The sequence below is a fragment of the Populus trichocarpa genome, chromosome 10 (genome assembly GCF_000002775.5).
Source record: "Populus trichocarpa isolate Nisqually-1 chromosome 10, P.trichocarpa_v4.1, whole genome shotgun sequence".
Taxonomy (NCBI): domain Eukaryota; kingdom Viridiplantae; phylum Streptophyta; class Magnoliopsida; order Malpighiales; family Salicaceae; genus Populus; species Populus trichocarpa.
In genome coordinates, this window is record NC_037294.2 from 11640781 (window position 1) to 11653265 (window position 12485).

General features: G+C 33.9%; 1 protein-coding gene and 1 long non-coding RNA gene across 2 annotated transcripts; both read left to right on the plus strand.

Annotated features, from left to right (window-relative positions):
- Nucleotides 1–257: 257 nt before the first annotated feature.
- Nucleotides 258–2014, plus strand: LOC112328827 (uncharacterized). The gene is made up of 2 exons (XR_002984053.2): nt 258–920; nt 1529–2014. It is a non-coding gene; the product is annotated as an uncharacterized LOC112328827 (long non-coding RNA).
- Nucleotides 2015–6647: 4633 nt separating this feature from the next.
- LOC7474226 (protein FANTASTIC FOUR 3) lies at nt 6648–8432 on the plus strand. The gene has a single exon (XM_002314681.4). It carries the CDS (start codon nt 7328–7330, stop codon nt 8318–8320), a length of 993 nt encoding a protein of 330 aa, XP_002314717.2. The 5' UTR covers nt 6648–7327; the 3' UTR covers nt 8321–8432.
- The last annotated feature ends 4053 nt before the right edge of the window (nt 8433–12485 follow it).

Consider the following 12485-nt stretch of genomic DNA (forward strand, 5'->3'; position numbering starts at 1 on the left):
TCGGTGTGAGACATATTGACTTAAAACTTAAATGACCCCAGGTCTTGCTAGTCAGGTTTTATAGAAAAAAAAACTAGATTTGTAATTGATACAATTAAACTTAGCTAAACCTACCAGTCAATCCCAGGTGAGACCTGATTTATTTATAAAAAAACACCTAATTCAACAAAACGGTGTAATATTGTTTTTGGTTTCTTCTTGACTCGCAACAAAATGCAAAAAAAATTAAACTCATGGCAAACTGATTGACGAGCTTCTCTAAGATACCCAAGATTCGGCTGGGAGTCGCCAGACTCGTCTGTCAGGTCGACAACAGACACCGAAGACGAGGAAGAAGCAAATATCTCTTGTTAAGAATCATAAAAGAAACACGCAAAATCAGCGGATCTTGCTGATATATGACAAAATCTAGATTTGGAAAAAATAGAGAGAGCGAAATGGGAAGAATTTATTTATTGAGATTGGATTTATAATGAGAAAGAAAACAATAGTAAAATTTAAAGAGACAAAAAAAGAAAACAATGGATAATAACGAGGGGAGAGAGGAGGCAAGAGACTTCTCCAGGGAGACAATGGAGAGAGTGGTTTTTTTTTCTTTTCTTTTCCGGGTCAATTTGTGCCGGGTCAATTTCCTGACCGAGTTTTATTACCAATGCAAGCTGGCAAGGTTTTGTAATTGCAAAATCCATCCGGGGACGTAAATATAATTTACCAAGGGCAAATTTTATAATATTACCCGCACCAAATTATTTTCATGTTCCCGGCTTCAAAATCAAAACCAGTGGTTCTGCGCGCGATTACCGCGGCAGCCCCAGAGCGATTTTAGAGTTAACTACCAACCGGATTTTTCACCTTCCTGGCTTCCATTGACGCTGATCTGATTGATCAGCGAATCCGTTACTTTGCTTCACTTTGTTATTGTAAGCGATTTGTCTCTCGTTTTTATATATTAATGCTGTCATCATTGGTAATTTAAGAGTATTATAAGTTGTTCGTGATGTGTTAGTGTAATTTGGAATCTAATTGTTAATTTCATCCAGTAATTTGACATGGATACGGGATTTTAATTTCAATATGTAGAGTTGGATTTGTATCTTGTGAATTTGATAAAAAAAAGAAAAAGATTAAGGAGTGCTGAAATCCCGAATTTATGAGTTGATATGAAATAGTCTCAAAACTGTTCTGCTGTTCATGCACGAGCTAAAATGTTATCTCGAAGATCACGTGATTGTAAGTGATACATTTGTTGTTATCTCTTAGATGCTGAATTGATTGAATCAAATTGACGGGGTTTTAGTAAATTAATAGACAATTCGAGGGGTCTAAATCTCAATTCTTGAAATGACAGAGATCTTTTAACTTGATCTGTAGTTGAAAGGTTTCCCACGCATTTTTGCCTCAATATTTCTCGTGATTCCCATCGATCATTCTACCTAAATGACTGGATTTCAGTTAATTTGTTGCCATATCATTGAATACCTATATCTAGCAGGTATATATAATTATGGTTCACTTTAATGATTGGTAGGTTTTCGATTGCATAACTTTGGATGGATAGAAGAAGTAGAGGAATTTTAAGAAGCAATCTACTTGATAATTGGCGAGGATCCAAATCTCGGATTGGGAATTTTGGAGCTTGGGGTTCTTGGATCATTTTTGGAAAGAATTCAATCTTGCTTGCATGCATGATATTTTAGAATTGTAAGATGATAGAGCGGGTTTGAATCTATGATAAGCTATATGGAGTATTCAGTTCTTGTACCATTTTTGGGAAGACCATCAGATCAATAATAGATTAAGATTTACTTCTGCTCATGTACGCGTTGCAGTACTTGTTTTGGAGTGTTACCTATTAAATTCAAAGATCGCAAGCTATTGAGTTGTAGCTCAACTAGTATTAGTTTTCTCCTTCCCCTCAAAAGTTCTTGAGTTTTAACCTCTCTTTTGTAACAAAAAAATGAAAAAATGAAAAATGAAAAATGAAAAGAAAACTCAAGAGGAGTCTGTTTGGAGACATATAGTTAGTGACAATTCTTGAGTCTTTTCTTTTTTTTTGGTCCAATTTTTGGATTACAAATAGAAAGTAACCCTCCGATCTCTTGATACCTCTCATTTTTATTCCAGTGAGATTCACCTGTTGGAGAAAGTTAAGTGACTTTAATTGGCACCTGTTAGGAATGGTTGAGAATTTAAGACATTGTAATTAGTACCCTTGATAATTGGCATGTGATGTTATCACTCTGGCCATGATGTGGCACTAATTTGTGCCAAGAATGATTTGCCTTTTGTATTGCATGATGTTCCTTAAAACCTTATTGCATCTCCTTGTTTACAGATGATGGGCTTACTGCAATAACAGTCCTGATGATTATAGTAGTTTTATTTGCAAGTGATCTTTTGAGAACATAAATATTGAACCCAGCAGAATCACTGGCAAGATCTTGGTGATATCGATTTCATAATGTTGAGTTTGATAATTTGGTTGGAAAAGCAGGTTTTATTTGAGATGGAGATTCGAAAAAACATGCTATTTACTTTCCCATTCTTCCAGTTTATTATTTTCAATTTCCAACTGGGGAACTGTATCTAATGTTCCTCGAATGGTTGCTTTGGAAAACAGCATTTTTTCTGTGCTGTGTTTTGAGCAATGCTAGCTTGGAATAAGGTTTGGCACCTTGTTGGTGGATTGCAATTGTTGATTAAATTTTTTTCTATGATTTGTTGTTTTTATTACTCTTGGTAAGAATATATTAACAAATGGACTGCTTATAATTTCCGCCAACATCCACTAGGTTAGATGGAGAAAAAGTTAATTGTAATCTGCATAATGGATGTTTTTACCAATTTTCTGTGATTGTGCTCCACGTTTGATTGCTTTGATTTGGAAATTCCTATTTGGCATCATACTCCATAATTAATCTACTGTTTCTATTTCAGTTGCATTAATTCCACTTTGTAGATAAGTTGAAAATGTGTTTGAGTTTAGGGAGGATCATACTGGAGCCACATCCAATGGTATAGATTCTGCTGGTCCATGAAAACAGGCGTCATCATCTTTTCTTGAAACTTAAGCAGCAAGTCTTCTAAGATGGTCATATGACTGCTTGTAAGTTTTCTAAACTAATCCTGAAAGATTTATTCTCTTTGTATGCTCACCTTTATCAAATAGTAGCATTATTCCACAATAGTGATGTAAATATTTCTTTAAAATCAACAATTAAAACATTTATAACAACTTGCAGGCCAAATTCAGAAACTCTCAATATCAGTCTTCTAGAGCTTGAAAATGATAGATTACATATTATAATAATTATTAATTGTAATAGCAATAGAGCAACATCCGTACTAATCATGCATGCCAGTTGAGATCAGACTCATATATCTAGTCACTGTGTGCAAACCTATCCTTCGACTATGACATTTACATGTTGCTTCTAAAGGTTTTTCACGGGCTCTGCATCTATGCAGAAATTACTTTAGCCTTCTGTTAGTGATAGCATAACCATTAGTTGCATTACATGTTTGCATGTATTACGTGGGCATCCATTGTAATGTTTTTATTGTTCTTTTTGAAGTTAAAATATAAATTAATGCAACAAAGTATAAAGTGAAAGGGAAAGGTGGCACTAACATGGTCAAAAGGGTAGGCAGAGTGATTTGTTTACATGCTAGTGTAATGGAAGCCATGAACTGGACTTGTCTTTCTTAACAAAGACTTCATTAAAAATGCATCATGGGAAAAAATCAAGGGGCCAACTTTTGGCTTCACTGAAGGCCAAAGGGACATGACGTATTCCAAGCTAAAGATTCTCCATTACTTAATACAAAATCAAACAAATTTTGATGGATTCTGATGCAAATTTCACTCACTCTCTAAGTCCAAAAGGGCCTAGGCTTAAATAAAATCAAAGAAACACAAATTAGATTCTGCGGCAAAATTGATGCTCTGTTTCTCACTCTCTCTCTCTCTGGCGCACACAACTATTATTAGCTCATAAATAAAGAATCTTTGTACCAGGAAAAAAGGCTTGAAAAGTATGCTCGTTTAGAGCTGCCAAAGGTTACTATACTTCTTTATTTGGTTAAGCAGGGTTAGGAGCTAGGACCATATGCTCTGTTTTCGGTTTCAATATCTAGATATAAGGGAAAGAGTGCATTTTTTTGGGACAAATAACCTACACTTAAGCACCATGCTAAAAAAAGAAAAAAAAAGGGCCCTTTTGATTATTTAGAAGTGCTGATGTGTTGCTACTTGGTTGTTTTCGAAGAACCGTTTCAGTGATGATAGCGAGGGGAGAGAGAGTTGTGGTCGCCAGAGTTTTAAATAATGGCATGTTTTTGAAGTGTGATGTTTCGACATTCTCACATTACCTTAAGGGGGAGGTTGTGCTGTACTTGCACTATATTTCTCTGTGACTGGTGTTTTATAAATCATCGTCATATATCAAGTTGATTATTTTGTTGTTTTCCCCTCGCTACGCGTCCTAGTGGTAGTAAATTAAAGAACATGATCCAATAAAAAGGGGAAAACAGCTCTGGAGAAAAGAATTAAATTATGCCGAGCCCAAATAAATTAAGCAAGTTTTAGAACTTTTAAAGTTCATTCCATACTCTTAGCAAGGTGCTTAGCTCTATTCACAAGGAACTAGCTACTGTTGTGGGGACTTGGTAAAAACTAATTAGACTTCTAGCAATTCAAATGCTACACAGCTCAGGATCCTCAATATGGAGGCAAGAATATTTGCTCAGATGGGATATGTATACGCTCTTTTCATTCATAGCAATCTTTTAGATCGGAGATCCATGGTTATGACTGTAGTTCTAAGAAAACCACAAACATCTTGGCGCAAATTTTTGACCTAGAAGAGCTCCTCGATCATTTCACTGTCTATTACTTGTGGTATCATCCTTTCTTTCTTTGACGAGTAGACAAGCAAATAAAAAAAACATGGATAATATGAAATGTAGTTTTTGTGACCTGTGACTCCTCATACGCTGAATCATGTAAAATATGTGAAACACATATCAAGGCATCGCGGGAAAGAAAAAGGAGACATGCATCCAACTTTGACAAAGACCAGGTGAAAATGGCCATTTACTCTTCCAAGTACATGGAAATTAGAAACCATGAAGGAAAAGGGAAGACCAAAAAATTGACTGTTATTCAAACGTATGGCTTGGCATATATATCCTTCTGTTCCCGTTATCGACTAGCATAATTGGGGATGTCATAACTGTAAATATCTAAAATTAGCTGGGATACGAAGTATTTTTCTCATGTATCCTTCTATTCTCCTCACAAAGGCATTCAAGGGATGCTTGCAGGTTTCGTTTTCCATTTCCTGACTTTCTTAGATTTATTAACCAAAATATTGAAACGAAGAGGAAGTCCATAACCATTAGCAATATAGAATTCTAGTCAGATACGGGAAAGAATGTACTTGATCATGCTTTACAATTAACACACCAAAGAAAGAAAACATGCTAGTTCGTGCATGTGTAATCACAGAAAGGCAACATGTGATAGCAATATTTTTGCACTGTACGGGTGCATGTGATTCACTGATGCCGTTTTCGCTCTTTTTACAGTAAATGATTTAAATGAGTTCTCTGATCTCCAAACTTGGAAGTCTCACCCACAAGCTCAAGTGGCAAAAGAGTGTTAGCAGCAACTTTTGTTTAGGCTAACGAAACCCGGGGGTTACTTTTAGCCAGTAGGTTAGGTCATTTTGTAGTCCGCCCACATGGATTAGGGTTCACAGAGAGGCATGATAGGATTCATGGGTTAGCACCTAGCAGACAAAGAAAAGGTCTTGTTAGTGGAGGATCATTTCTTTCTTTTTCAAAGGGCTTTAACATGCTTGCATAAGCAGTCCGTACGATTGGTGTTAGCTGGACAAAATATGAATTAAATATGAAGGGCATAATATTATATAAAATGATGTTAACATAAACCAAACCTAGAAGTATTGATCAAGCATGGCATGCTAGAGTTTCATCGGAAGGAAACCCGTACAATTTTTTATTATTTTTTATTTTTACAAAAAAACATGCAAGCTTGAATTCTCTTGAGTTTGAATTAGTTGCAATTTTACAGTGCACAGTATCATAGCCATGTTTGAATAATTGGCAAGCTAACATGCCAGTGGGGTCTCACCATGACATTGCCTGCCTTTAAATCCATGGTGGGGTCCGGAGCTCCTGATTCGGCCAGGCCGGTTGCTCCATTACTAATGTCTCCCCTCTTGTTTTTTCTTGGTGAAACATACTTATTGAACAATAAAGCATGGATTCTCTGTGCTGGTCAAACCAGCCCTTGATTTTTTTAATGTTAATCTTTAAGGTGACAATTGTTTTCATTTTGCTATTGGGCATAATTTTGCTGCATGTTCTCCTGGGCGGAAATTTGGAAAGTAGGATTTTTACGTATCTGGTCGGCATGAATGGTGAGCATTTATGTAATTTGACACCTTAGCTTCGAATTTCAAAGGGAGTGTGCTGATGCTTTCTTCTCATTTTATTTATTTGAAATGCAATCAACGTAGGTTTTGACTTTGAAGACAGGAATCATCATCATCATCTATAAGAGAATGGATAGTGTGGTTTCTGTCCTGATAAAATACAATAAAGAAAATGAAAAGAGGGGGAAAAACATCACCATCAAAGTATCAAGAAATATATAAGAGAATCCTTTGTTTTCTGGCTTTTTGTTGGCTTTCTTTTGGAAGGACAGAAAAGGGTATAGAGGAGCTGGTAATTTTTTGGAACCGTTGCTACATCCCCGTCTCGCTCTATTTTTAACTACACTCTTGTGGCATGCCTTTACAACGACATCCTAACCAAACCCGCGTAAATCTGCCCGTATGAGAGATTGAGGAGGAGTTTTTTTTCTGAAATTCGAAAATTCACAAGTCAAAACCAAAAAACATGAATGTTAAAACAGTCTCTCGTCTTTAAACTCCTCCCGACACACACATTTTTGTTTCTTTTATTCTCTTTTTCGTTGTGTGGCAAATTATTAAGACTTGTTATATTCAAGTGGCGTAAAAAGGTCCCCTCCCCACCTCTGTCCACTGTACCTCCTGGCACTTTTTGAGACTACAAATTCACGCCCCGCGCCTCAGTTATATCTCATGTTCAGTGGTCTCCTCTCCCCCTTATCTCTCCCTCTCTCCCTGCCTCTCTCAGCAAAACAAGAGCTTCTTAACCCCGAAGCCAAACTCCTCTGTTTTCCTCTGTTTTTGCTCTCCTTCCATATAATCTTTGGCAGGTTTCTTGCAAGTTCTTGTTTGTATCTGTCACATAACCTGTACAAATAGCTTACGCAATGGCAACTATGGTTTGCCAGGGTTTGCAGTCTTGCCTCGAGTCTGCTATTGTTGAGTCAAGAACACTAAGACTTAGATTATCTTCACCAAATCTCTCTTTCGCTCAATCCCTTGAACTAGCCTTGAAGCCTTGTTTATTAGATTCTGATCCCAAAGAAGTGAGTGGCAAATGCCACTATGAGGAAACTAGCCACAAAACTAGCTTCCTCCATGATATGCATACATCTTCAAATCCTGATTTGGGTGGCTCGAGCTTCCTCCAAGCTCTCTCCACCAGTACCGAAGGTCCCAAAGAATCAATGGGGAAAGGAAATATATACGTTCATCCTCTAATTAATCGTTCCTCTTCAATGCTCAGTGGAAAGAGCCTGGAATTATGCACGGAGAGTTTAGGTAGCGAAAGTGGTAGTGATATGATTGAAAGCAGCATTTTCTCGTGGTCTTCATCAGACTCAAGAGCAGGAAATTCTCCAGCTGGGGAGCAACAGAAATCGCGTCAACTTTTGGGAGCTAAGAAAGCGAGTTCTCGTAGCTATCCACCTCCCTTGACAACGATGAGTGGATCAAAGTCTCTACAAGTTAGGGCCCACCGCGGAGATGGAAGGTTGATAATCAGAGCCGTCGAGGCTCCATCAAGACACACTTATTTACATGCTGAAAGAAGGGATGGCCGCCTTCGATTGAGCTTTATCAAAGATTCCACTTCTGATTTTGACTCAATGGGCGTAGCTTCCACGGAAAAAGATGAAGGCAACAGCAAAGAAGATGAGATTGAGAATGACATGGATTATGATGAAGTAGATGACTCGGATGTCGGGGAGTTAGGAAACGTCGGTGCATGCTTTGAAGAAGAGGCTGAGAGTACTGATGATTTGGACGTTCATGCTGAGATGGGAATGGAGGAGTTTCAAAGACCAACAAGGTGCAAAGAAGGTGAAACGGAGAAGAAAGGATTGTTAAACTGGGAACCTTTTTGGGTGGCTACATCATAAAGTTTTATTTTGGATCTCTGTAGTATAATTAATCAATTTCTACAATTCTCAGTTTGTCCCTTCCCCTTTTTGTTCCCTTTGCTTTTTCGAATGGAATTTCTCTTTTCTCCCATGAGTTAACCTGTTAAGAAATAACATGCTTGTAGTAGGTGGTTATTATCGTTACTCCAAGATGCTCTGTCTTTCTTAACACAGAAAAGCAAGTTTGTGAGCAGAATAATCCGCTTTCTCTATCTGAGTTAGGTGTGGACAAAGACATTGATGACCGAGTAAACTTAACGCTACCGTGATGAAGCACAAGGTCTTTCCTTCAGTCACACTGTGCTCCAAGTGCTCCATCTAGAAATTCAGTCAAATTCGACGGCTGGATCATCAACAAAATATTTATTTTTTATTCCACATATATATTTATGTGTTGTATCACACATGAAGTTTGGTCGTATTTGAGTTTGCTCCTTCATCCGTTTAATAATGAAGTGGCATTCTATTGTCCATTTCCATGACATTATGACATGATGGAGAAGAAAAGCAACAAATATTACTCATACACAATTATATTCTATTAGTTTCTTAAAAATATAAAATATACAATAAAGTATTCTCATTTAAATGTATGATAAATTTATTTACCATCAATATCTTTTTTTAGTCATATTATTAAAGTAACCGAGCTTGTTAAACTTGTTCAAATCAATAACCCAGTTTATTAATTTTTTTATTTTTTTTTAAATTCTAGCATGGTTATCAATCTAGTATATATAGTATTTAATTTAAATAACTTTTTATCCCTTAAAAAAAAAAAGGCGAGTACCCAATTTATAAATTGAGGTACAATTTGTTTTCATTGGCTGGGCTATTCTTTAAAAGAAAAAAAAAACCTGATTTTTTTCTTTATATTTATTTATCTGGATGCTTTTAAATTATTTTTAAAAACAAGAAAAAATATTTTGAAATAATTCAGAATTCCAAAGAGCATGGAGACAAATCAGGATCAGCAATACTATTGCGTGCGAGGCTGTGTGGTACAGTATGAATCCGTACATTTTTAACAGTCTGACAAGATCTTCACATAAAAAAAAAACAAAGTAAACTATTGCAAGTGTTGCCTGCATCACTAGCTGAATGAATGAATGACTGTGGGAACACAACAGCAAGGCACGGTGTCCTCCTCCAGGGCCCCACGGTGGCGAGCAGGTAGAGTGCAAGTTGGGTCTCTTTTTTTCTTGGTACGAATTACGACTCCCTGCAGAACCACCTATCAATGACTCTAGTTTCTACTTTCTATCTGGGCTAGGTAAAAATTAAAATACACGGTGATCTTTTACAATACCTTCAAGTCACCATGCCTTCACTGCTGAATTTCATGTAAAACTAGATCTCATGTCATTGCGCTGCTGTGAATTTATAAAATAAATATGTTTGATGATATTATAATTATAAATAAATATTAAAAAATAAAATTAATAAAGATAATTTAAAAAAATCATAACAAAAAAAATAAAAAAACAAAAAAAAACATATAGGGAAACACTATAGCAATCCACAGTGTTTTGTGAGGAAAGCTACATTGCTTACCCCACATAATTTAACCTTATTTGTAATCACTTGTAATTATAATTCTCAATCAGCTCAATATCAAAAAATATAAAATCAACAAAGATAATTTTAGAAAAAAATATAAAGAAACGAAAAAAAACCATGTGGAGAAAACACTATATCAATACACGGTAATTTGTAAAGAAAGCTATAGTGTTTTCTCCATTTATTATAATTGTAATTTTCAACTAGCTTAATATTAAAAAATAAATCGACAAAGATAATTTTTAAAAAAATCATAAAAAAAACAAAAAAAAAAAACAATGTGGAGGAACACTGTAGTAATTCACAATGTTTTAAAGAAAAAAATTACAAAGCTAAATTCTCAACCAACTCCATATTAAAAAAATAAAATTGAAAAATACAATTTTGAACAAAAAAAACCATGTGGGGAAACGCGGTAGCAATCCACGGTATTTTGTGAGAAAAGCTACAACTGTAATTCTCAACTAACTTAATATTAAAAAATAAAATCGACAAATAATTTTGAAAAAATCATAAAAAAAACCTATGTGAGAAAACACTGTAGCAATTCACAGTGTTTTAAATAAAAAAAATTACAAAGGTAAATTTTTAGCCAACTCAATATTAAAAAAAATCGACAAATATAATTTTATGAAAAAAAAAAACAAAATGAAAAAAACAATTAGGGAAAAAAACAAAAAAAAATACTATAAAATTCATAGTAACAAGTAAAAACAGTTACGGTACTTTCCCCATGTTTTAAAGTATTAATTAATTTTGATTTTAATAAAAACTTTATTCAGTTTAGTTTCCGGATAAACATGGGTTACTGAAACACGAGGGCTTTATTTCTTTTCTACACGGATCAGTTTGCATCCAAATCCTGAAATGATATTAACTCTAAAAAATATCTAATCATAGTCTTATATATTATCCGATATTTAACGAGATTGTGATTAAATATTTTTATAATGTTAATACCACGTGTTCTTTATTGTTTCAAAGTATTGCAAAAAGCCTCTATCATTGTAAAAAAAAAGCACTGTAAGAAGATCTCGATGATTCTCTTTGTGCTGGATATTATTAACATCAATATTAACAGAAAAGCTGAAGGGTATAGAGAACTACTGTTAACTCGCATTTATTGCCTTTTCTTTTTTTAAAATTTGTGTTATTTTTTTTAGTTTTTTTAATTTAAAATTTAACTTTTTAGTCACGAAAGTTACATCCCAGTTTTCAATATTTAGAAATACTTTTAGATTTAAGTTTCAAAATCTAAAATGCCATTTATTTTTGTGTTTTTGAAAAAAATTAATTTTAATTTTATTTTTTTCCTCACTTTAAATTATTTTTTATGTGTTTTTAATTTTTTTTAATGTGTTGATATTAAAAATAATTTTTTAAAAATTAAAAAAAATATTATTTTAATATATTTCAAAATAAAATTTACTTTAAAAAATATTATATTTCTAAACACCTCCCGTGAAAATGAGCGGGGATTTATAAAACAGGAGTTATTGTATAATTAAGGTGTGAACGAGAAAAGGTAAAGAGAAATTCCTTTAAAGGAGGGTAATTATTAATATTGTCGTGTATTCTTGAAACAAGATAAACATTTTACTGTACCTTAAATTATGTTTACAGATAATTAACCTTAAACAGGTTATGTACGATTTAACCTTCTTTTAAGTTTTTTTTTTTTTTTAAAAAAAAGAGAACAAACACCATTTAAATCCTGAACAATATGTTGTTCATAAAAAAGATTGTTTAACCGTATGTTTGGAGAGTACAATATATTTTGTTCAAATTCTATGCATGCATTTTGATGATTATATATTAATATTTATTTTATTAATGTTAAGACATGCTTATTCAATGTATCCTTTGAAGCAATAGCATCAAAATAATGGAGCAAAGCAATTGCTAGATATTTATATACATATTTTTATAAATAAAACAACAAAGGTAATGTCGCTTTTAATGATTATGTTCGTACTGTTTTTTTTTACCCCCTCTAGCTAGATTTTTCTCCGAAGTCCAGACACTAGATCATATAGACATTTTACCAACCAAACCTGACCTTTGATTTTAATTAATATTTTTTTCAACAACATTCCAGGGTAATGGAAAATTTAGGGACCAAAAGAAAAGGGAATTTCATGGATAAAAATCATGTGAAGGCAAAAAATAGTTGCCCTAACATTATCCTATCAGCCAGATAAATACTTTGTACAACAAAACTATTTTATCTAAAAATTTAAGTTGTTAAGTAAAGTCTCAAGATATAATTTATATTATTCTCTAACACACCTTGTGAAATCTCTTTAAACTAGAAATTTGTATAAGTTCACACTACCTTGTGCTTAATTTTATTAAATAAATAAAAATAATGAGATTCAAACTCGTGATCGGCTGGTCATCAAGACTCTGATACCATGTCAAATAAAAATAATTTATATTATTCTCTAGTATGCTTAAACTAGTTCTCGATATCTAAGATGTGTGGATTTCCCTTTTCCTATATTATCTTTGTTAAAAAAAAAAGCATTAATCTTTCGTTGATAATTCAAATGGTTAAGATTTACTGTGTATATATACACAAAGA